The sequence below is a fragment of the Rutilus rutilus genome (assembly GCF_951802725.1).
Source record: "Rutilus rutilus genome assembly, chromosome: 3".
NCBI classification, from domain to species: domain Eukaryota; kingdom Metazoa; phylum Chordata; class Actinopteri; order Cypriniformes; family Leuciscidae; genus Rutilus; species Rutilus rutilus.
This window is the reverse complement of record NC_140211.1, coordinates 16459952-16481607: the sequence shown is the minus strand read 5'-3', so window position 1 is coordinate 16481607 and position 21656 is coordinate 16459952. Positions and strand designations below refer to the sequence as shown.

The following is a 21656-nucleotide window of genomic DNA, read 5'->3' as shown; positions in this document are numbered from 1 at the left end:
CTTTATATTTCAAATGCTTAAGAGTATCTTTTGGGAGAAGAGAAATTCAACCACTAATTCAAGTTAAGATGGTTAACACTGAAACTTAAAACAGATGTGAAAGATTGACACCAACAATTCGACACCATGCCAACTTTTATTTAGTTGAATGCTTCATTACAAAAATATTGAAATACATTTGGTGGAAGGCATTAATGAAAAGTTCTTTTAAATAAAAATATTGGGAGGGGTGGGGGTACAAGGTGAGCACAAAAATTAGGCTATACTGACCACCTAATAGAGTAAGCCAATCATCTACAACATCTTGAAGACATAAATGTCTTTTTATACTATGCAGCAACAAATGCACAGTTGGTTAAGAGTGTAAATGGTTGTTTATACACCTGTTGGAATGTTGCTAACTGAATCGCAAGCAGATGTCATTTTTACTTGGAGACGGTTTGAAATGAAACATGAAATAGCAGGCTGGCAGAAACAAAAACCAAAACACACATTCCCTGCACAACATCATTTTGAACAAATATTATCCTAACAGTTCAAATACTATAGTTAAAAATCATTAACAATTGAAGCAAATTTACAAATAAATCACACCGTCTCTCTCACACTCTCTCTAGCTCGATTTTGAAGTTTGAACCGAGACCAATCAATAGAAAAAAAATAAACCTTTAGCAACTAAATCACATCAAGCTGTTAAATGAACAGAACAAGGTATAGTCCTGTGATGTATCTTTGTATATATTTTAGGCATCACTGCATGGTCACAGGGCCACAGAGACTAAATCGAGCCTTTAACTCTGGGGCGGAGGGGGTGGAGGTGCAGGAGGCATCCCGTACGGTGGCATACCGGGAATCCCCATCATGGTCACAAAGTTAGGGTCCATGGGTGGGGGTGGGGGAGGGGGTGCATACATCATGCCTGCTGAGCCAGGTGGAGGGGGTGGAGGCGGCGGGGGGGCACCAGGAGGAAGTGGGGGTTGGACCCCAGGTGGAGGCGGCACCATAGAAGGGGTACCCATGGGTGGAGGGGGCTGAGCGGCTGAGGTGGCAGTCTGCTGAGGCTGTTGCCAGGGTGGCAGGTTTCCAGTGGCAGGAGTGGATGTGGTGGTTGTATCTGGGAAAGCAAAAAAAGTCAATCAGTGACTAAAGGAAAACCTTTAATGATATCAAATGTGTACTACTGTAATACACTTACTCTGTTGCCATGGCAGTGGAGCACTGGTTGCCATGCTGCTGGTGGGTGGTGGGGGAGGGGCCTGCTGTTGCCATGGTGGCAGAGGTCCTGAGGGTGGAGGTGGTGGCTGGTTGTTGGGGGGAGGTGGAGGTGGGGGCATCATACCCATGGGTGGCGGCAATAAACCTGATCATCAGGCAAGGGAGGGAATCAATGAGCATTCTGAAACACTAAGTATCCAAGTATGAAAGCAAGCATACTTCAATAATCACCAAACACAGATGTCAGTTGGGAGTTTTATGGTAAAATAAGCTTAAATATAAGCAGAAGCATTTGTCTCCTGATAAAGATAGTTATATACTTCCATCTTTCCAGGGAAATGTTTTAATACACTTCATTAAGCAGGAATTGCATGACTGAAAGTCTAAACATCACGGGCTATACTCACTCATGTGGTGTCCGGGTGGTGCTGGGCCTTGGCCCATTGGGGGAGGGGGCGGCTGCATCCAGGGTGGTGGCATTCCATTGGGGTTTGGTGGCATAGGAGGGACACCCATGTTTGGCATTGGTGGAGGGAAGTTATGAGGGCCACCAGGACCCTGGTGCATGCTGTGGAAATTCCTGTTATCAGCAGGGCCTGAATTCATCCAAGGAGGACGATTCTGAAAGAGAGAGAGAGTGATATTATGAAACAAAGTACTTTAACAAAGTAATAGTTGTATTCAGCAAGGATACATTAAATTGATCAAAAGAAACAGAAGAGACAAAAAACTATTTCAAACAAATGCTGTTCTCTTGAATTTAAATTTAAAGAACCCTGAAATTTTTTTTTTTTATCACTGTTTTCAACAACTGGTTGAGCATTGATATGAAATGTTTCTTGAGCATCAAATCAGTATATTAGAATGACTTCTGAAGGATCATGACAATGAAGACTGGAGTAATGTTGCCGAAAATTCAGCTGTGCCATCACAGGAATAAATTACCTTTTAAAATATATCGAGTAATATTGGAATTTTTTTTTTTTTACTGTATTTTTGATCAAATCAATGCAGCCTTGGTGACAATACAAAAAAAACATTAGAACAGTAATGTATATGTAATGCATATCATGAAGAATTGTGGATGTCTTTGGTCTTACTGGTGGTTGTTGGTTGTTGTTGGGTCCTGATGAACGAGGTCCACTGGTGGGAGGATTGTGGCCCCCACCGGAGGAAGGGACTGGAGCCTCTCCTAATTCTGCCATGAGAGACAAGTACTCTTTATCCATACGGGCCTTATCCTGAGCAGACTGGGGTGGTTCGCCTGGCCGGGGAGCAAAGGAACTGCGGGAAGAGAAATAAAGTTAACCCTAAAGTCTGAACTTTTCTTGACATAACCAGAAGGTGCTAAACTTCTTGGAGGGGAATCTTTTAAAAATATAATAAATAATTGCTGATCACTGGTGGATGGGCTTACCTGGTAAACTTGCAGTCTGATGAGATGTGACCTGCTCCTCCACACTTTGTACAGACAGTTGTGTTTGTGATGCTGCGAGGCTCTGTGCTCTGCCATGGGCGCAAAATCCTGAAAGAAAAGAAGTACACATTGATGAGTATCAAATGCATCTACAACATTTACTCGCCTGTTGCTCTGAGAAAAGGGTAAAAAAAATCTGTGAGCAGACTCCCACCTGTTATCATCCTCTCTCAGAGTGCCATTGAGTCGTGCCAGCTCCCTCAGTTGCATCTTTCTTAGATCATTCTGGTCCTCAGGGGTCTCAATGCCCTGCTTGAGGATATTACGGATCTGTAGACAAAAATAAATCACTTAGAAACATGCAATAGAATGATTGTTGAAGCTGATAGCTATGCAATTTCATTCAACTGATTTCTATTGCGTTTTATAATTCAAGGTGCAAGAACGTCTGAAGAAGACTCACCTGCTCTACAGCTTTCTTTACATTCTCCATGGTGTTAGCAGTGACCAGTGCATGAAGAGGTTCATCTTCTCCTGGAAGCATCTGTCCATCCTTACGACCCACCTTCCCTTCCTTCACTGAACCTTTCCCACGAATCATGATTTTAGCACAGCACTCCTTCTCAATGTTCTTCAGAGTGTTTCCACTGGAAAAACAAGCAATAGACCCAGTTAGTTTATGTAGAGACTAAGGATTCAGCAAACTTTGAGTTTAAAAATCATGCAACTTACCGTGGCCCAATCAAAAGCCCAACAAAGTTGATCTCTGGATATTCATCCTGAGGAATCATAACCTTATCACTAACCCGAGTAGCTGGTGGTCTGAGTAAGAAGAAAAACAAGTAAATATCAGACACCGCAGAACCAGAGAGAAAATAAAATAATTTGTATAAGCCATACTTGTAGTCAGCAGGGGGTTTGAATTCAGGGTTCAGCCCCACCATCTCTGTGATGAGAGAATGTCTCTCTTCCTCCAGTTTCTTGCGTGTACGATATTCACGCGTGTTAAGCCTCTTGCCCTCACTGTTGTAGATGGGCTCAGGAGATGGAGACCTGTGAAAAGGAAAGAACAACAGAAAGATGCAGCAGTCAAAACCATAACAGTACTTACACCCTCAACAGTTAAACATTCAATGGCTTGCCTACTCTTAACTGACATTGGTTTGACTTGTTCTGTGGTCATTTAAAAGAAAAAAGAAAAGTGCATGGGATGCCCCGGAGTGCTCATATTCTAATGAGACGAGAGCAAAATAAAAATGGCCACTAGAAAACTTATTGAACCATTTAGAAAGGGAAAAAATTTCAGATTAAAGAGCTTAAAGCTCAGAAGTAAAACTTTTTTTTTTTTTTTTTTAAAGGGCGACAAAACTTAGCATCAAGGAGAACACTGAATTTTTTAACATTAATAAAACGTGTCTGTCTCAATATTATTTGGGGGATGAAAAATAGGACAAATATCTGAGACAAATGGGGCAACCAACACACTTGAAGAGCTTCTGTTCTTGAACGCTGATCTAAACCTTCACACGCCCTCAGAGAGCATTCAAACGGTTACCTTCCCCTTGGACGGTGCTGAAAACCTGTTAACCTGCACAATGAGGCTCTGTGCTTGAAAAAAGTTACGAGAGGGGGAATTTGGGTTAGAGAAATAAATTTGGATTAAATATTAACCTTCAACAGCCCTCAAACAAAACAGCCACACAAACGTGACAGGTTCATGATAGGCAACCCGAAGAGGAGAAAAGTGGGGGGAAAAAAGAGGGAAGAATTTTCTGCTGGTTTTCTTTGGGAATGATATCTCCAGCGCTGACAACCTGAAGCACCACCCAGCTTTGTTTTGCGAGCTGGAAGTTGATGAGCGATCGATCCTAAATCCTGGAGTGGATAGACCTTTAAGAAGAACCTTTTTAGAGTTGGCGGTGTAAAAACGTCGGATTAAGATTCTGCCGGAGAACCTAAGGCTGTTCAGAGAGCAAGGGGTGTGGCTACTAAAAAGACACTCTCACGTCAGAAACATGACATTTCCTGCTATGTTGGATGCTTATGAATTCTATGAGTGGCCAAAGTGATCAAAGTGTTATGGTTATGGTTATTCCAGAAAGAAAAGGTCAGAGGAGTCTCCTCCGAGCGGTCTTCCAGTGCGGAAATCTGGAATACTGTGGAAGTTCCTGGACAAAATGGTGCTAGCCCCATTATGGAAAACCATTATTGACCATCCAATTAATCAACCATTCAGATTTTTAGATTTAAGGACACGGTTGTGTTCATTAACTGCATTTTGGAGGTGAGAAAGATGGGGCATTTAAAATGCAATATAATCGAGTGAAAATCAAAATTCCTTTAAATGGCTTAAATAGTGGATTAAACAAACCTACTAACTTAGACTACAGGAACTAGGGCTACACTGGGATAATAAATTCTACACAAGCCTTTAAAATACATACGTTTCACAGAAAATAAACATGCATGCAATAAAAAACGAATACTTACAAAAAACAGTTCAGAATAAAATAAGATTTACTTAAGACGATCAAGATTAGCATTGTTTATATGAATGCACATTATGTTTTGGTAAAGTTGGGTGCTATGTATTATCAACAGTTAGTCCTCACATCATAAGATACAAAGTAACGTCAAATTTCAGATTATAACACTGGCTAGTTACCTGGGAACACTAACTGAATGAAAAAGTCTGATCTTTCTTATAACAATATCCTAACATGATAGCCTTCAGTCATTTCTTTGCCTCTGTGTACAGAACAGCTCCAAACATTTCTCTAAAATTCAACTAAGCATTTCAAACACTAGAATGTTTAGGCATGTAACAAAACCAATTTCATTACAATCAAAACATTTTCTAAACTCTTTAACTAGAAGGCAAAGATGTGAGGTCATTTTAGACAAAGGCATTTAGACTTATTTCTTACCCTTACATACACATTAGTACACTTACGATCTGGCCTCACAATAAAATGGCGCATTAAAAAGGTAAAGAAAATGTTACTGTTGTTGGGTTTAAATCGTTATTCCGACCTGTCCTCAGGGTTAACAGGGATTCCCAGGTCTCCTGTACGCAGTTTACGTGTCAGGTCTTCAATCTGCAGTTGGACTGGAAGAAATCAGGTTAGGAAAGAAAAAAACAAGGATGGAGAGAAATGTGGTTAACAACAAAAAAACCCCACAAAAGCAGAAACAGTACACTGTAAAACAATGTGACTACGGTTAAACAAGAAAAAAAAAAAAAACATTTTTACCATGGTAATTGTCAGTTCACTAAGAATCAAGGTCAACTGAAGACTTTTGATTCTCCGCAACACATTTTCTGAAATACTGCAACCCCAACAGGAATTTTAGAAAACAACCTTGTTTAAGCTTGAACGTATTCTTATGAGCCCATACAGATTTCCCCAAACATTTAGAAAATCAAATATTAAGGTTTGGCTAAATTAAGATTCAGAAACCTGGGGGGGTTTCAGTAAATAACCATTTCAGAAAAAGGTTAATTGCAACAGGCTTTCGATTTCATGCCACCAACTTTGAGAGGTGAAACTACTAAAATTCACATTTCAACCATACACTTAAAATATTATTTCACATACTCTATTTTCATATCAAGTGAGCTAAAAAGGTGGCAAAAACATGAAGGCCTGTCAGGGGGGGAGGGGGAGTTGGGTTTGAAGAAATCAAAAATCATATTGGCTAAGTGGCTTGAGCAACTGCATCCTCAAAAGGATTGAAAAGAAGTTTAGAAAATAACACTAGTGTAACTTAAAATAAACATTACTCTATAAAGAATAAAAATAAATTAACATACTGGGTGTTAGTGACCCTTAACCAACTTCAATAACATTCAACAGTTTTTGAGAGGTCATGACAACCACTTACCAACAGTTTCCAACACTAATCAGTTAGGACAACTGAGATTTAATATTTAGAAATGATCAGCCAACCAGATCAGCCTTTAGTTGATGTTTTTTTTTTTTTTTTTCATGCAAAAGACTAGATTTAACTAGGCCTCAAGCCACGGCAACCAAATCAGCCTGTACAAACCCAAAAACTGACCTGTATCACTCATGGAAGCATTTAATGGGTTTTCACATGCATTTCTCCATGACATGCTAAAGAGAATCAGACCCCACAGGTCACACGTTGAATGGTGCAGGTTGATGGTAGGTAAAGGACATGAGGTGTCAGTTATCAATAGAGGACTAGTTAAGGAGATGTAGGTCACATTATCATTGAAACCACCACTACATCACATGCCATTGCAAAACAAGTGCCTGACAGCAATGAGAAAGCAATTTACTACACACTGCTTTCAGACACAGGGTATGGAGATGACTTTCGCAATTCAGTGTTGGACCTGCATTGCTTTGCAGTCAAATTGGACTTTAAGACATTTTGCATAGTAAACATGAGCAGTGATGGAGTCCTGCAGCTGGAGACAGTTCACAGCAAGCAGCCACATCAGAAAAACACTGTGGGTTCTTGCTAATGGACATCAGATGGTAAGCAAACATTGACAGTGCTACAAATACCTCAGTGCTTCCTAGACAAATAAAACGTCCTCACATTGCACATCGATGGAGTTAGTACATTCTAGTGAACATGGGCAAAGTGCTGAATTTCGATGGATCGACTTCTTTGAGAAGACCAACTCCAATCCATATGAGATGTATAGAGATGGCCATTTTGCACTGCGACTTTCAGATCGAGGGTTAGCAAAAAACCAAATGGTTATCCCATTAATAGACATCAATTATGTCAACAAAGAAGTCAGACTAATGAAATTCAGCAATTACATCCTGCATGTGATGTGCAAATTGTGAGGAAATAATAAAACAATTTTTGGGACAAAAAGTGAGTTGTCTAGGTGTAGACAGAATTCCCACCCCAATTCACAAACACAATGTTCTGCAACTTAAACTATTTGACTCAAGACACACATTATAATAACAGTAAATTTAGATGCTCACCTATATAAGCTCGTTCCTGGTCCCGAGTCAGCCCGGGAGGGATCACGGTGGGCATGCCCGGGATGACGGTCTTCTGATCCGGCGTCTCGCTGCTCCAACGACTCCTTTTCCTCTGCTTCTTCTGGCAAAAATCTAACAGAGAATGTTACATGGTGTCATTGCGGTCCATATAAAGCCTACAGTATCATATTTGAGTTGTACATTTCTTAGGCCTCTAAATGATCAGATCAAACCATTTCTGCAAAAAACTATTGTACACAATCTACTGTATGCCTTCTGCCCTTTGGGTGATCATTCATACTTAGCAAGTAAAAGGCCTCAGTAATTCTAAAATGTCAACCATGTGTCTACTTGCTGTGAAATTACGAAAGTTAAGTACACAATGTAATTGTCAGGTTTACATATTATCTTAAGACGTTCGTGAGAGATACATAGTGACAAGTATTTTATGCAGTCTGCTATATTGTTATAAAGATCTCACTGACTTACATAAAAGAATTAGAATTGTATCATTCTTTTTGGCCATATAAGTTAAATAATCCATCAATGATCCAAGATGCATATTTTGCTCAGACTGGGCCTGGTGTATCAAATATAATACAAAACAAGACACGCATGCAAACTTATTTTTTATATTTTGTCTATAGGTTTAATAAACGTATTCATCTGTTAGGCTTTACAGAGTTAAACAACAGTATGAAGATGAACACGTACAATTGATTTTGCTAACTCACATAAAGTCTTATTATATGAACTACACTACAGGTTCATGCAATGCACGCAATGCACAGTCTAAAGCTTTTTATTAAACATTTCCATTGACAAAACGAGAAATCAAATACTAAAGAGCACAATTAATAAAACCACAACTATGGAAAAGGCCGTTGGTCCTGAAAGTGTCTCAGGCCTGTCCATGCTGTTTACCTGCACTCCCCGCCTGAGCTGGCAGTACTACTCCGACTGGGTTTGAGAGCGCAGAACTCACAGCTCCGGGGAACTGGGGAAAACCTGGGGCTGTTAATTGCGGTTGTTGGAAGGTTTGCAGCGGGAAAGAAACCGCAGGCACGGGCGGTGCCATTAACCCCGCGCCGGGGCCGGACTCAAAGCCTCGCTTAGCGCCGATACTCGGGTGCAGCTTCCCCAGCGGGGTTGCGTTGGCTCCCGTTGCCATTTCTGGGCGTCAGGGGCTTCTCAGTTGTTTAATATCTGCACTCACAAAAAAAATCTATTTCCTTTCTGGAAAATGTATTTAATACGAGCGTATGCCTCCCTAACCTGCAACCACCTTCTGTAACCCGCTGGCTAAGATGGCGTCTGTTGAGAACGACAAAGGAGATTTGACGTCAATTTAGAGCTATCCGATTGGTCAATGATAATGTCAATCTATTTGTCGTTTACAGTCATTGGTTCATTCAGGCTCTGTCGTATTTCTGACGATACATTTTATTGGCCTCTCATTGGTCAATGTAGTGCTCACTCCGCATGCAGGCCAAACCTCTAGCAAGGTAGGTTGGCTTCAGGACCGATTATCTTTTTATTTTTAGTCTATGCTGGTTATCAATAAGATAGCCTACATAATTTGGTCTAGTGCTAAAATACTTTCTATAAGCAGTTTAAATAAATTTAATATAATTTAAATAAATAATTTCCCATTACTTTTGATACTAAAATAAATAGTGTGTAAATGTGTTCTCTATCTCTCCCTTTCTATTTATGCCTTTATATTACAATATGGAGAAGAATAAGAAATCTTTAGAAATGTTTATGCATTTGCACTCATAGAACAACATTTCATAATTTAATTTCCAAGCTAAACAACTGTTTTTATTGAATCATAGCTGGTTGAATAAAACCATATTGAATGTATCATGATCTGAAATCATATTTTAATGGATTCAACAGCTGGGATTTTATTTGAATGGCACACATCAGCACCTACTTTGTAGCCTGTGCATCATAATTCGATTTTCTAGGTGCATTTTACCTTTCTCTTTGTGGTAGCAGTAGATTCTTTAAATAAAAAAAGAGCAATGAATGGAGAAATTCAAAAGTAGTTGAGTTGGTCCCTGTCTCCTCAGAAGTCAAAAATGATCTGTAATAGTGTATGTGGAAAATGTTTCATTATCATAATTATATATTTTTTAAGATTTAACTTTATAATAAGTTATCTTTAATAAGAAGAAATGAGGGTATGTTTATGTAGCATGAGGTCAGGGGTGCTGATAGTGTTGGATCACAGAAAAGGGTCAACAGAAAAGTTAAAAACAAGAACTGTTCAGAAATAAAGGAAAAATAACAAGTGAACCAATGAGAAAGTGAACCTCTTTGTGTCTTGTTTAAATGCAAAGAATATAAATATTGTGCATGAGCTGATAGATTCTCTACTAAGAGCTCTCCTGGCCGTAGAGAATAAACTAAGAGAAAGAAAACTTAATTATGCAAGACTCTTCATTGAGGAAAAAAATTATATTCCGCTTTCCACCACATGTGTCAGCAGCATTGGGGGTAACGTATTACACGTAGGCCTAACGTGAGTTAACTAATCAGATTACCTTTTTTAGCAACTAGTAAAGTAACACATTACTTTTAAATTTACAACAAAATTTCTGAGTTACTTTTTCAAATAAGGAATGCAAGTTCCAACCACTCCTGTCCCCATGTTAAGAGAAAGTAAGGAGTAATCTGCGCTGTTTATTCATTGAAATGAATAAAACATTGAAATGCAAATTTAAATGTTAAATGTAAACAATAATTAAATGTTAGCACAAATATACTTTATTTAAACTCACTATTAACCAATGTATTTGCTGCTGACCTTCTATGATCCAATTCAACCAAGCAAAAATGACTTTAGATAACCATCAAATTTGTGTTTTGTTTTTTTGTGTGTGTGTTAGGTGAAAAAACTTTTAGGTAACACAAAGGTAACGAGACACATTACTTTCCATAAAATGTAACCAGTAAGACAATTCTTTTTTTTTTTTTTTTGTGGGAGTAACGCAATATTGTAACGCGTTACATTTAAAAGTAACTTTCCCCAACATTGTGTGTCAGTGACGACATTGTGTGTCCGGAGCAACTGCAAAATTTGCAAATCAAAGACAACGGCAATGGTCTAAAGAGAAAAGAAAAAAAGATGAGATTTCTTTTTAACTTTTATTAACGAGGAAAAAAATATTTACAGGTATTTGTACTGAGAATCAAATCAAATAAAAACACAGGGCTACATCAAGTTTGTTAAGACAACAAAAGTAGTTTAGTGCCATGAAGTGGGCCATCTGTACTGTCCTTGGATGCAGCACAACTTCTAAAATGATCCATGAGCAACCAAGAAACACCTGCAAAGATAAGAGATTATCATAAAACTGTCAATCATTCAGTAATCAATTCTGCTGACTTCCATGTGCCCATACTGCCAAACCACCAACTTGAATTGTTAAGACACTTTATAGGTAACATAAAGTAATTAAGTGCTTTAATTTGACAAATCTGGCTGAAAATAACAATGCCAATCTTTTGCCTTTGTTTATGTTTGTAAACATAATTGACCTGGCTGTAACCTATCCATGAGGTCATAATGAGGCAGGACCTTACCAAATTTAAAGATAAATGACACTGCTAACAACACTTCAGTGCCACATGAAAGGCACTGAAGTGTCACACATTTTAAGGGCTAGTTCACCCAAAAATGAAAATTCTGTAATCATTTAGTCAACCTCATGTCATTCCAAATCAGCACAACTTTTTCCCGTGGATCACAAAAGAAGTTGAGGTAAATGATGACAGAATTTAAAAAAAAAATCTGAGGGGGGAGGGGGAGGTAATTCCCTTTAACAGTAATTCTCTAAGTTTCAGTTTGACCAAACTTTGCTCCAACCTTTTGTAATCCTAAAAAGGTCTCACCTGAGTGCGCACAGGTATTAGGCTAGTAAGCATAGCGCGCCCGTTCGGCATATGGATCCCGCGGTATGTCGTACGCAGAACTCCTGGGAATCGAAGAGACAGGAGAGAGGCGCGACCGTTCATACGCATACCCCTCTGCCTCAAGGGGAGCTCGCCGGAGTGGGCTCCGTTCGCGGACATAATATGAAGAGGTGGGCGCCGGAGGAGGGGGAAGGGGATGGCGCTCATATGGGTCAAGTTTAGAGGAGGACAGGTGTTCTCTCACGATTGCTGAGGAGGACGGGGGAGGAGGGACAGGAGGTGGAACCGCGCGTCTATCTTCGAAATAACTGGCTCCGTACGGACGTGCCCGATACTTCTCGTAGAAGTCCACCACCCCGTACGGATCTCTTTCCTCATAGGGTGCTCGGCGTATCGGGTACACAGGCAACGCACTGCCATAGGCCACGCCACTGCTCCCATACGCAGCCTCACTGCCATACGCCGGGGCCATGCTATTATCCGCGCCAATGCCGTAGCCCGCGGGCATACCGTAACTCATTGCACTCTCAAAACCCGCACCCCTTCCATACCCAGGGACGCCATACCCTGCTCCCCTGGTGAAGCCATGTGAGGGTGCAAAGCTGCCACCGTAGGCTGGCTCGCCACTGAAGCCGCGATGAAAACCCCGGCCACCACGATCGCCACCCGCACTGAACCTGAGGGGCCCATATCCTTCCGAGCCCGGGCCCTCCCTGTAGGAGCCGTTCTGGTCCATTGGGCATTCTTTGGACCAGTGGCCTTCCTGCCCGCACCGATAACAACCCGTTCTCTCTCCCATTCCCGGCGCGGTACGCAGACGGCTAGTCGAAAGCTTCACGCTCATCAGTTTGCCTTAAGGAAAAGAAAGAATTTGCCATGATATTTCTATTTTTTAGCATGCACACGGAGCAAACGTTCATAAGGTCAAAGAAGCAATAAATTAAAATTTCACGCTGTTTCAACACTGCTATCGACAAAAACACGGCCAGAATTTTCAACTGAAAATCGCAACCGTTAGAATTCAATTGTAATTTTAACATGAGACACAGTTCAAAACCCATTCTGCTTCGGTGATCTGCCGCATTTCAGAGCGAAACGCGATTAAAAAAAGGGTTTTATGGCCGATAAACAAATGCCAGACTTTTCTTTTTTATCTATTCTTTATATAGCCAGGAAAGTCCCATTGAGATGATAAAATCTCTTCTTCCAGAGAGTCCTGGTCTCTGGAAGAAGATTTAATTATAAATTACTACTACTTAAATGACAATTTGTTTTGTATTATTTTTGTAATGCACGGGTGCATTTAGAGAACATAACATTATAATGTAAAGTTGCAAAGACGGATAAACAGTTTGAATTAGAAAAATTAAGTCCTCATAATAATGGAGTTCAAAGAGTTATCAATGAAGAAACCAATAGACTTGAATTATTAATTTGGTATTATAAAAGTGTTTGTGTGTGTGGTCTTAAAGGAGTTTACGGCATATTTCCAAGTCAAATATAGGTTGTTGTACCCCCCCCCCCCCCCACACCCCCAATTATTTTTTAACTTAGCATTTTCTGCATTTAACTTAAAATCTTTGCACAAACACACACAGCTCTGCTATCGTTACGTGTGCACAGCCAATATTCACTCTTAAAGGGAAAGCTCTTTTCAAGAGAAAGTGCTCTCTAAAAAAACAATAACTAATATGGTGCTAATATTTTGTGCATGCCTAATTAAAAACAATCAAATAGCGTCAACTTTCATTTCATGTTGACTTTAAGTGTGTCTGCTCAGTTTTCGATTACTCATGAAAATTAATGTCTCAATAATGCTCACTTTGAGGAAACACAATTTCCCTTGGTTAAAATAATTTCTATGAGGAATTGATCAACTCAGTGGAAATATTTGGCTGTTGAGACAAAACTTGTATTTTAAACTAAATGGACATCCTCTAGTGATCTCCAAATAGTAAACTCCAACTAAACAATTCTCCACTCATCACTTACCAATTTTTCTACTTACCAACCTGTACTGAGGCTCACTTTTGGTACAAACATGACAAAAAATGACTTTTTTGAGCTAAACTGGGCAAAAGACCATACTGGTTCACCTTGAAAGGCTGTGTTGTCCAAGCCACTGATGGCCTCCATTGCGTCTTCCACTCTCTCCATATGAACAAACGCATAGTCCTTCACTATATCACACTCAACCACAGGTCCATATTCCTCAAACTTGGCCCTGAGTTCTTGGTTGGTGCAGCTACTGCTAATGTTGCCGACATGAAGTTTTGTAGAGGTCTTGGGCTTCCCTTTGCTCATCTCTACGTTCATGGCCAAACCGTTCAGCATGTAATGGTGAAGATTTCGAATGGCTTCATCCGCCTCTGTTTTGTCATCCATGTGCACAAAACCGAAGTTTTTGACAATGTCACACTCAGAGATCTTGCCATACTGAGAGAAGAGGGAGCGGATCTCCTCAGCAGTAGTATTCGGCGAAAGGTTCCCGACGAAGATTTTTACCATTTTAGTAATGTTATGCCAACTCTCAAGCCCTGTTGGGAGAAAAAGAAAATATAAAGGTCAGGTATGTACTGCATGTCTAAAAAGGCAGGTAAGCTACATATAATTATGATACCAGAACAAAGGCACTCTTAAATAATAAAATATACATATCAATCGATTTTCCCCCCTCCTATTTTGACAAATATACGAGTGAAACGGGAGCATGCCTATGTTCCCACAGCCCTATGTTCCCACAAATGGCCTACCCCTGACCCCACCCCTAAACCTACCCGTAACTGGGGTTTAGACAAATCGTAAAAAAAATGATTCTTAGAAATGTGGGAACATAGGGCTGTGGGAACATAGGGCTGACCCCAGTGAGACAGCTTCTCAAACATGAAAAAACTGTAGGGCGGGAATGTAATCGTTGGATCCTTGACATTCCAACAGAACATCCTACTTCTTTTTTTTTAAACATGCATTTAGTTTTATAGTTTACACCGAAAAAAATTGCTGTTTTGCAAGATAAGTCACGGACAATTTTGTGACGGCTAGGATTCAGTTCACGGCACTTCTCATTGATTTTTAGGGTATCCGCAAACAGTGATTAACTGTCGCACAACTCTAAAAGAAATTCAAAGACGTCAAGTATGTGAAGTAATTAGTTAGTAAGGCACATGTGATTTTCCACACATTTTCCACATTCCACATTTTCACACGCTTTTTCCAATGGTAGAACCGTGGATCCTGCTTTCTCCCAATAAATGCTGGCTGCATCTGAAATCGCATACTTTCCAACAATATAGGGAAAAATCAGTATGTGACAAAATAAGTACTTCTTAATTGACAGTAGCCTACTCATATATGATGCATGATATGTGAATGATACATACTCACAACGTAAGTACTTTTTCAAAGTAAGTACAGTAAAAAAAAAAAAAAAAAAAAGTATGTCCGAATTCACAATAGGCCTACTCATAAAAGAAATTTAAAAGTACATAGATGAACTAGCCTACTTCCGACCACGGGAGAGGATTTGTGAATGGCAGTTAAGCAAAGTAACTGTCACAAGTCGGTCACGATAATGACAACATGGTGAATGTAGCAGTGCGTCTGGATTACATTCATACTAGTGGGCGCAAAGTAAGTAGGCCTACTTATTCAAAATGAGTACCTAGCCTACTCAAGAGCGAATGCAATTTCGGACGCTGCCCATTTCATATTGCTGTGATCTGATGTGATGTGAGTGACAGGTTGTCCCACCTTTGTGCCAGCACATTATCAGAGGGGAAGTTATTTTGATTAAAAATTACGAGGGGACAAAAATAATAATAATAAAATAGTTGTCCATGGATAAATCATTTATAATAAATAATGCAATATTCTATAAATATAAAAAAAAATTAAAAAAAAAGCTTGAGTGTCGAATTGTATGACGTAAACAAAGCAGAGTTGTTTTTAATAGCGTTTTATTATGGAATCGTGCAAAAACTTTAAAAAGCTATATTAATTAATAGTGTTTCATGTAAATGTGCATTATATAGATTATTAATAACTTTATGAGCTGAATCATGGCAATAACACATTAAGTTACAAAAATAATGAATGAAACAAAAATACAAAAAGAAATGTACACTACAAATTGCTTTATTTGATCGTTTTAGATAATGTATTATGCCACCGGAATGTCAGCGACAAACTGCTCGAAAGAATCGACTCGAGGAAGCGAGGCGGGCTTCCCATCACTAGCGGAGGACAATGGGGGAAAAAAGCTACACACGATGTGCACTGATTTACGAGTCGCGCGACAACAAACCCTCTACATCTAAAACATGAATACATTGAAACCAGCTTTGTATCAATAACTAAAGAATCCAAAGCATCTATACTGCATATTGTATATTAATCAAGTTTACAGTCGATCTAGCCCTGCAACAACTAGCTAACCAGCAATACAGGCAAAACAGTGTAGTGAACGAATGAAACATCACGAAACATACGAAATGCAAGATAAGAGATTAGCCGTTCAGTCAAGAGAACAAGAGATTTTTGATGAAGCATAATGGATGTTATTCATACCTTTTCACAATTCTTGCAGGAGCCGGTGCGAGATGAAATGGCGTCACTCTTGCGTCGCATAAAGCGAGGCTAGCTGGAGAATAGAATTGCATGGTGGTATACACGCTGCCCATCCCCTTTCATTCCTTCATACTAGTGAAAGCCTGCTGTAATAGCTTGCAACTAGAGCTTTCAATCATTTTAAAGCAGCATGTGGCCACATAGCTAGGGTAATGTGTGTTACATAATAAAGCACCCAAGTACCAATAACGACACGTCAATTTTAGTCATATGTTAAATATATTTTAGTATGAAAGACAGACAGTTATTTTGTCACCAAAATATTGGTTTATTACAAAAGATAATTCATAAAACACACTCCTGACTTCTGTAGGAAATATACAAACTACAGAAAATTAAATTTATAAACATCTTCACAGAGCTTCCCAAGGCACCCATAAAGAAGAAACGCCAGTAAACGCCAGCAGTCTCAAAAGGTGAATAAAGCCCTGAGTGAGAGTTGGTAAGCACATCTAATGCAAATTTCCAATTCACTCTCATGTAGAGTCCACCTTTCCATCTAGGTGCATATACTTACAATCTAAAGATCTCCTCTCATAAACAGTCATTTGTGTGTACAGAACAGAACACGGTTTGCATCCCTCTGCAAGCTGCCCAACTACTTGGGTTGTATATTAAATCAGATCTTCTCTTTTTTTTTTTTTGAAAGACTAACACATCAAACAGGGGAGTATACAATCAAAACAAGTTCAGTAAAATCATTTCTCCAAGATCACAAAAACTCAACAGACATTGGCAGGAGTAACAAGTTGTCTGTCCTGTTGAACATGAACCCATTTGATACAACACAATTCAACAAGCAAGATGTAAAACTCAACTCTGAACAATCACCTGAAGCAAATAAGAATAAAAAGAAAAGTGGAATGTTGAATTTTAGAGTTTATTTTCCCATAAAGCTTTTTGCAGCTGCAGGATTAATTACAAATTGCCACTCCCCCCCCAAAAAAACACAATGATGGGATTATCGCCAAGAAGAAACATAACCAGATTGTCCTCACAAAACTTAAATCAAAGAAATTTAGTGGCAAGCCAACCCAACAGCTGAAGACAAGTCTTGGAGCATAAAAAAAGTTAAATAATAGTGGATCACAACTTGACTTGAAAAAAAAAAAAAGTAAAATTCTTCAAAATCTCACAAAGTGTGTTTAATTGCAATTAATAGCAGAGTTAAAAAAATATATACTGACATGAAACCGCCCACTTTACCTCTGGATACAAGTGAAAAGCAAAGCAAAACCCCCCAAAAAAATCACAACTACTAATTTTTGCAATCATACGCCAAAGTCTCCATTAGAAAGGGGAAATTAAACAGCAGTTTACATATTATGGGTAAAACATTGTGCAGAGCTAATTAGCATTGTGATCAATGTGTCTATCCAATCCTGCATGTTTGAAATCCGACGGAGCGTCTGATCGAGGCAAAGTCATAATGGTGGAGGGGAACTCTCGTCACTTGACAAAACCTAAAAAAAAACAGGAACAAATGTTCTGTGAGATGAAGCATTTGACAGGCATTATTTTCTGACTGTACTTTTTAACCCGAGTAAAGCGGCTTCGCTTACTACTGTACTCGAAACGGCTTACGCTTAGAACAGATCACGCTGACATCTCATCTGAGTCAAAGTTAACGACCGCATTCGCTCACCTTAGCATGTGTGTGGCTTAGTATGCGTATCGAACCCGCTCGGTGTAGTTCTCCCTGGCCCGCGGCACGGCGTAAGTCGATGAGCTCCTTGAGACCGGGGAAAGTCGCGAGCGCTCGTACGAGTAGCCTTCCGAACCGGCGCCCACACGTCTGATTGGGCTCCGGTCCCGCGAGAAGTACGCTGATGCTGTGGGAGGCGGAGGCGCCAGAGGGCGCCTCTCATAGGGATCGAGGCTAGGAGGAGCCAACCGCATCCTTGAGAGAGAGGAAGAAGAGGGAGGGGGAGGAGGAGGGGGAATAGAGAGAGGCCTATCCTCGAAGAAGCTAGAGCCAGCCGGACGAGCCCGATACTTCTCGTAATAGTCAATGCTTCCGTAGCGTTCTCGCTCATATGTGGACGACCTCTCCGGATAGGCGCTCGGTGGCCTGCTGGGGTACCGCTCTCGAGCATCCGCGCCGTACTCGCCGTAGCTGGGACGCCGGCTCATGGGTGGGGGAGGGGGAAGTGGCCCTGCCGGGTAACCTCTACTAGGAAGACCACCAGGGCCACCCATGCCGTAACTCGGGCCGCCCCTTGGGGGGCCTCTACCGCCGGGGAATCCCCCCATGCTTCCGCCATAGCTACCGTTCTGGCCACGTCTGCAATCTTTGGACCAGTGGCCCTGTTCTCCGCAGACGTAACAGCCAGTTTGGTCTCCCATGCCGGGCGCTGTACGGAGACGACTCGTGGACAGTTGTACTTTGATCAGCTTGCCTTGTGGAAGGAAGAGAACACACGCAAGACAATGTGAAACTTTCTTCCGCTCACGTAAACCGTCATTTTAAAAGAGAATTATTGTATCACGACAGCCAGAGCACTTACATCACTTAAAGGGTTAGTTCACCCAAAAATGAAAATTGTCATCGTTTACTCGCCTTCATGTCATTTCAAAACCCATAAGACTTTTATTTTCGAGATTTCTGTTCTTCAACTGAAAGTCCATTTACTATAATGTATGTGCTCTATGTATGTGTGTTGATCGTTGTTTATGTGAATAAATCTATTTGTATTTTTAAACACACTGGTTTGTAGTGCAAATTTCACCTTTTACTGCACTTCGTTATTCTAGTTATTTACATATATGGCAGCTAATGAATCTGAAGTCTCACACATTCCCAGAAAATGGTTTACTTCAGTGTTGCAAAATAAGGTGGATAATTCTTCAGGACAGTTTTGGTTACATGGACTTTAAATGGAGATAGAAATCGCTCAGGTTTTATTAAGAATATTTTCACTTGTGTTTCAAAAGTGAACAAAAGTATTATGGGTTTGGAACGACACGAGGGCGATTTTCATTTGTGAGGGAATTATCCCTTTAATATTAGTAAATATGATGTCTACTTCCAATTGTCTAGAAATTGCTTCAGTTTAGCAATTACAAATAACTTAAAAAGGAGTAGTACATTCCTCCATGCTAAAAAAAAAAAAAAAAAAAGTAAAATGCAACCCTGGGTAATCATGGATTTCGTTGTTTCAAGGTTAATGTTCACCTTGGAAGCTTGTGTTTTCCAGCCCACTGATGGCCTCCATGGCATCCTCCATTCGCTCCATGTGAACAAAGGCATAGTCCTTCACTATGTCACACTCAACCACAGGGCCATACTCTTCAAACTTGGCCCGGAGCTCCTGATTGGTGCAACCACTGCAGATGTTGCTCACATGCAGCTTGGTGGAGCCCCTGGGTTTCCCTTTGCTCATTTCCACATTTATGGCTTGACCTTTCAGCTCGTGATGGTGGAGTTTGCGGATAGCCTCTTCAGCCTCCTGTTTACCTTCCATGTGCACAAAGCCATAATTTTTCAGGACGTCACATTCTTTTACTTTGCCATACTCGGAAAAAAGAGAACGCAGATCTTCCGCGGTCGTGCTTGAGGATAGGTTGCCAACAAAGATCTTAACCATCTTTATTGTCGTTTTTTCCTGGACAGAGGGAGCATAGTTTCGAAATGCACGTTATATCAACAGATGTCTCCCTACATTACTGCTGCGTTGGCCTACAAAACCATAGACAGCCAAATCCCATCCGAGTTTTAAGATCGATTGTGTGGCTGCATGCCAGAATTATTTACGTACAACTCAGCATTAAAATGCTGTGTGTGATACTCACTGACCTGATAAATGTATATAAAGTTGGAGACCAGGTTCAGTTGCTGGACTTTATGGCGCAGTTGAATTAACGTTAACTCGCGTTGCTAGGCCACGTATCCGCGTGACCATCACACCCCACGAATTAAACCCCTTAGGTTTTGTTCTCATCATTAAAGCAAGTTTACCGACCGATACACGATTACGTAAGCCCGACGAGCGTTTTTTTTTTTTTTTGTAGGCCAATTGTGTAAAACTAAGCTAAGTTAGCACGACTAACTTACATAAAGTTACCCGCAAGAAGACGTCGCCGTATTATTAAATATAGTACTATAAAAAATAAATGATAGTACTCCGTCACACTGCATTTCCTTTATGTAAAATCTAAACACTAGCACTCATTTAATATGGTTGATTGTGTAGGAATATCATTGCCTTACCGTAGCGAGCACGTACTCTCACTGCCTGCAGATGAATGAAGCCTAAAATGGAGTCGCCCGCCGTCACTGACAGCACTTCCGGTCCACGAGCTCAAAAAAACAACCCCATATTCAGAGCAGTTCGTGTCTGAATATATATTTTTGACCGATTGTGAAGACAAGATATTTAAAATATTATAAAATAAAAGCCAAGTAATACAGCAATGTATACATAGAACCTAGGCCTATGCTACCATCAAAACGTACATAACGAAATGTGTTCCCTGTAATCTTTTTGCTTTTCAGCTTATTTAAAAATAAAATCTACATTTCCTTATCTAAACTATTGATATAACTATGATATTTTATGTATGGTCACCAATTACTGATCCAGTCGTGTGCTAACGAAAAATAGACTGGTAGCTTTAAATTAAACGTAGTCACCATTTCTAATTTCTAATACTCAAACTACAAATAAAAACATATGCACGCATGTGTACACAGACACATGACACCCTAACACGACTGCCATATTCTTCAATTTGAAATAAAAACCAGGACATAGTTTAAGCAGAAAAAGGCAGCTTTATTGAAAGTGCATCAATTTCATTACGTGTCTGCAAAGTTATAAAAAAAAAAAACTTTGTGCTGAGAACATTACTGGAAGAGGTGCATGCATTTTGTAACCCACATGAAAAAGAATGACAGCCATAATTACACATACAGCAGATTTTATTGTAAAATTTGTACAAGACAAATATGAGACAGGGAAAATTGCATGGGTTAACCTTCAATATAAAACTTACCATTAATCATGAGGTCATCCTTAAGCATGTCATATTTGCATAAGTATTTAAAAAATTCTGATTTAAATTCATGTCATTGTAATACAAATGCACTCTGTACCATCACTGCAGTCTATGTAGTAACTGTATACCTTAAAAATCATGTAGTTATAAAGGCATGCTGCATGGTAAAGAAGCTAAATGCATCAAGTGACTTACCTGATATACTCAAACATTTTCAAACTTAAAGGGACCATTTATTGTTTAAGGAAAATATTGGGAAGTCTACCTACTTAATGAACCAAAATAGGATATGGACAAACTAGGAATGGTTTAAGGCAAAATAAGACGAAGTGATGGCAATCGCTTGCATTTCGCCGCAGCAGCTGCATTCTCCGTAATACTAAACTAGGGAGGCCAGATGATGTGGCTATTAATGCGAAATTTGTCAACCTCTAAGCTACAGGGTTACTTTTGGGCAAGTTAAGTTTAAAAGATTGGCAAGAAAAATCAAAACGACGAAC

General features: G+C 39.9%; 1 protein-coding gene across 4 annotated transcripts; it reads right to left on the bottom strand.

The window, feature by feature from the left end:
• Positions 1–119: 119 nt before the first annotated feature.
• sf1 (splicing factor 1) lies at positions 120–16377 on the bottom strand. 4 transcript variants are annotated; one of them, XM_084403370.1, is made up of 13 exons: positions 16099–16209; positions 13621–14069; positions 7609–7729; positions 5666–5741; positions 3533–3685; positions 3365–3454; positions 3096–3279; positions 2847–2962; positions 2633–2740; positions 2316–2499; positions 1623–1836; positions 1196–1360; positions 120–1114 (listed from the first exon to the last, which is right to left on the bottom strand). In XM_084403370.1, the coding sequence occupies exons 2-13, from the start codon at positions 14038–14040 to the stop codon at positions 792–794; spliced, it is 2154 nt and encodes a 717-aa protein (XP_084259496.1). In that variant the 5' UTR covers positions 14041–14069; positions 16099–16209; the 3' UTR covers positions 120–791. The 4 variants fall into 4 exon arrangements, with proteins under 4 accessions (XP_084259496.1, XP_084259493.1, XP_084259495.1 ...); XM_084403367.1 differs by lacking the exons at positions 13621–14069; positions 16099–16209 and adding an exon at positions 8533–8920 and having other exon boundaries at positions 123–1114; positions 7609–7740; XM_084403368.1 differs by lacking the exons at positions 120–1114; positions 1196–1360; positions 1623–1836; ... (6 more) ...; positions 5666–5741; positions 7609–7729 and adding exons at positions 10760–10946; positions 11512–12384 and having other exon boundaries at positions 13629–14069; positions 16099–16252.
• Between the last annotated feature and the right edge of the window lie 5279 nt (positions 16378–21656).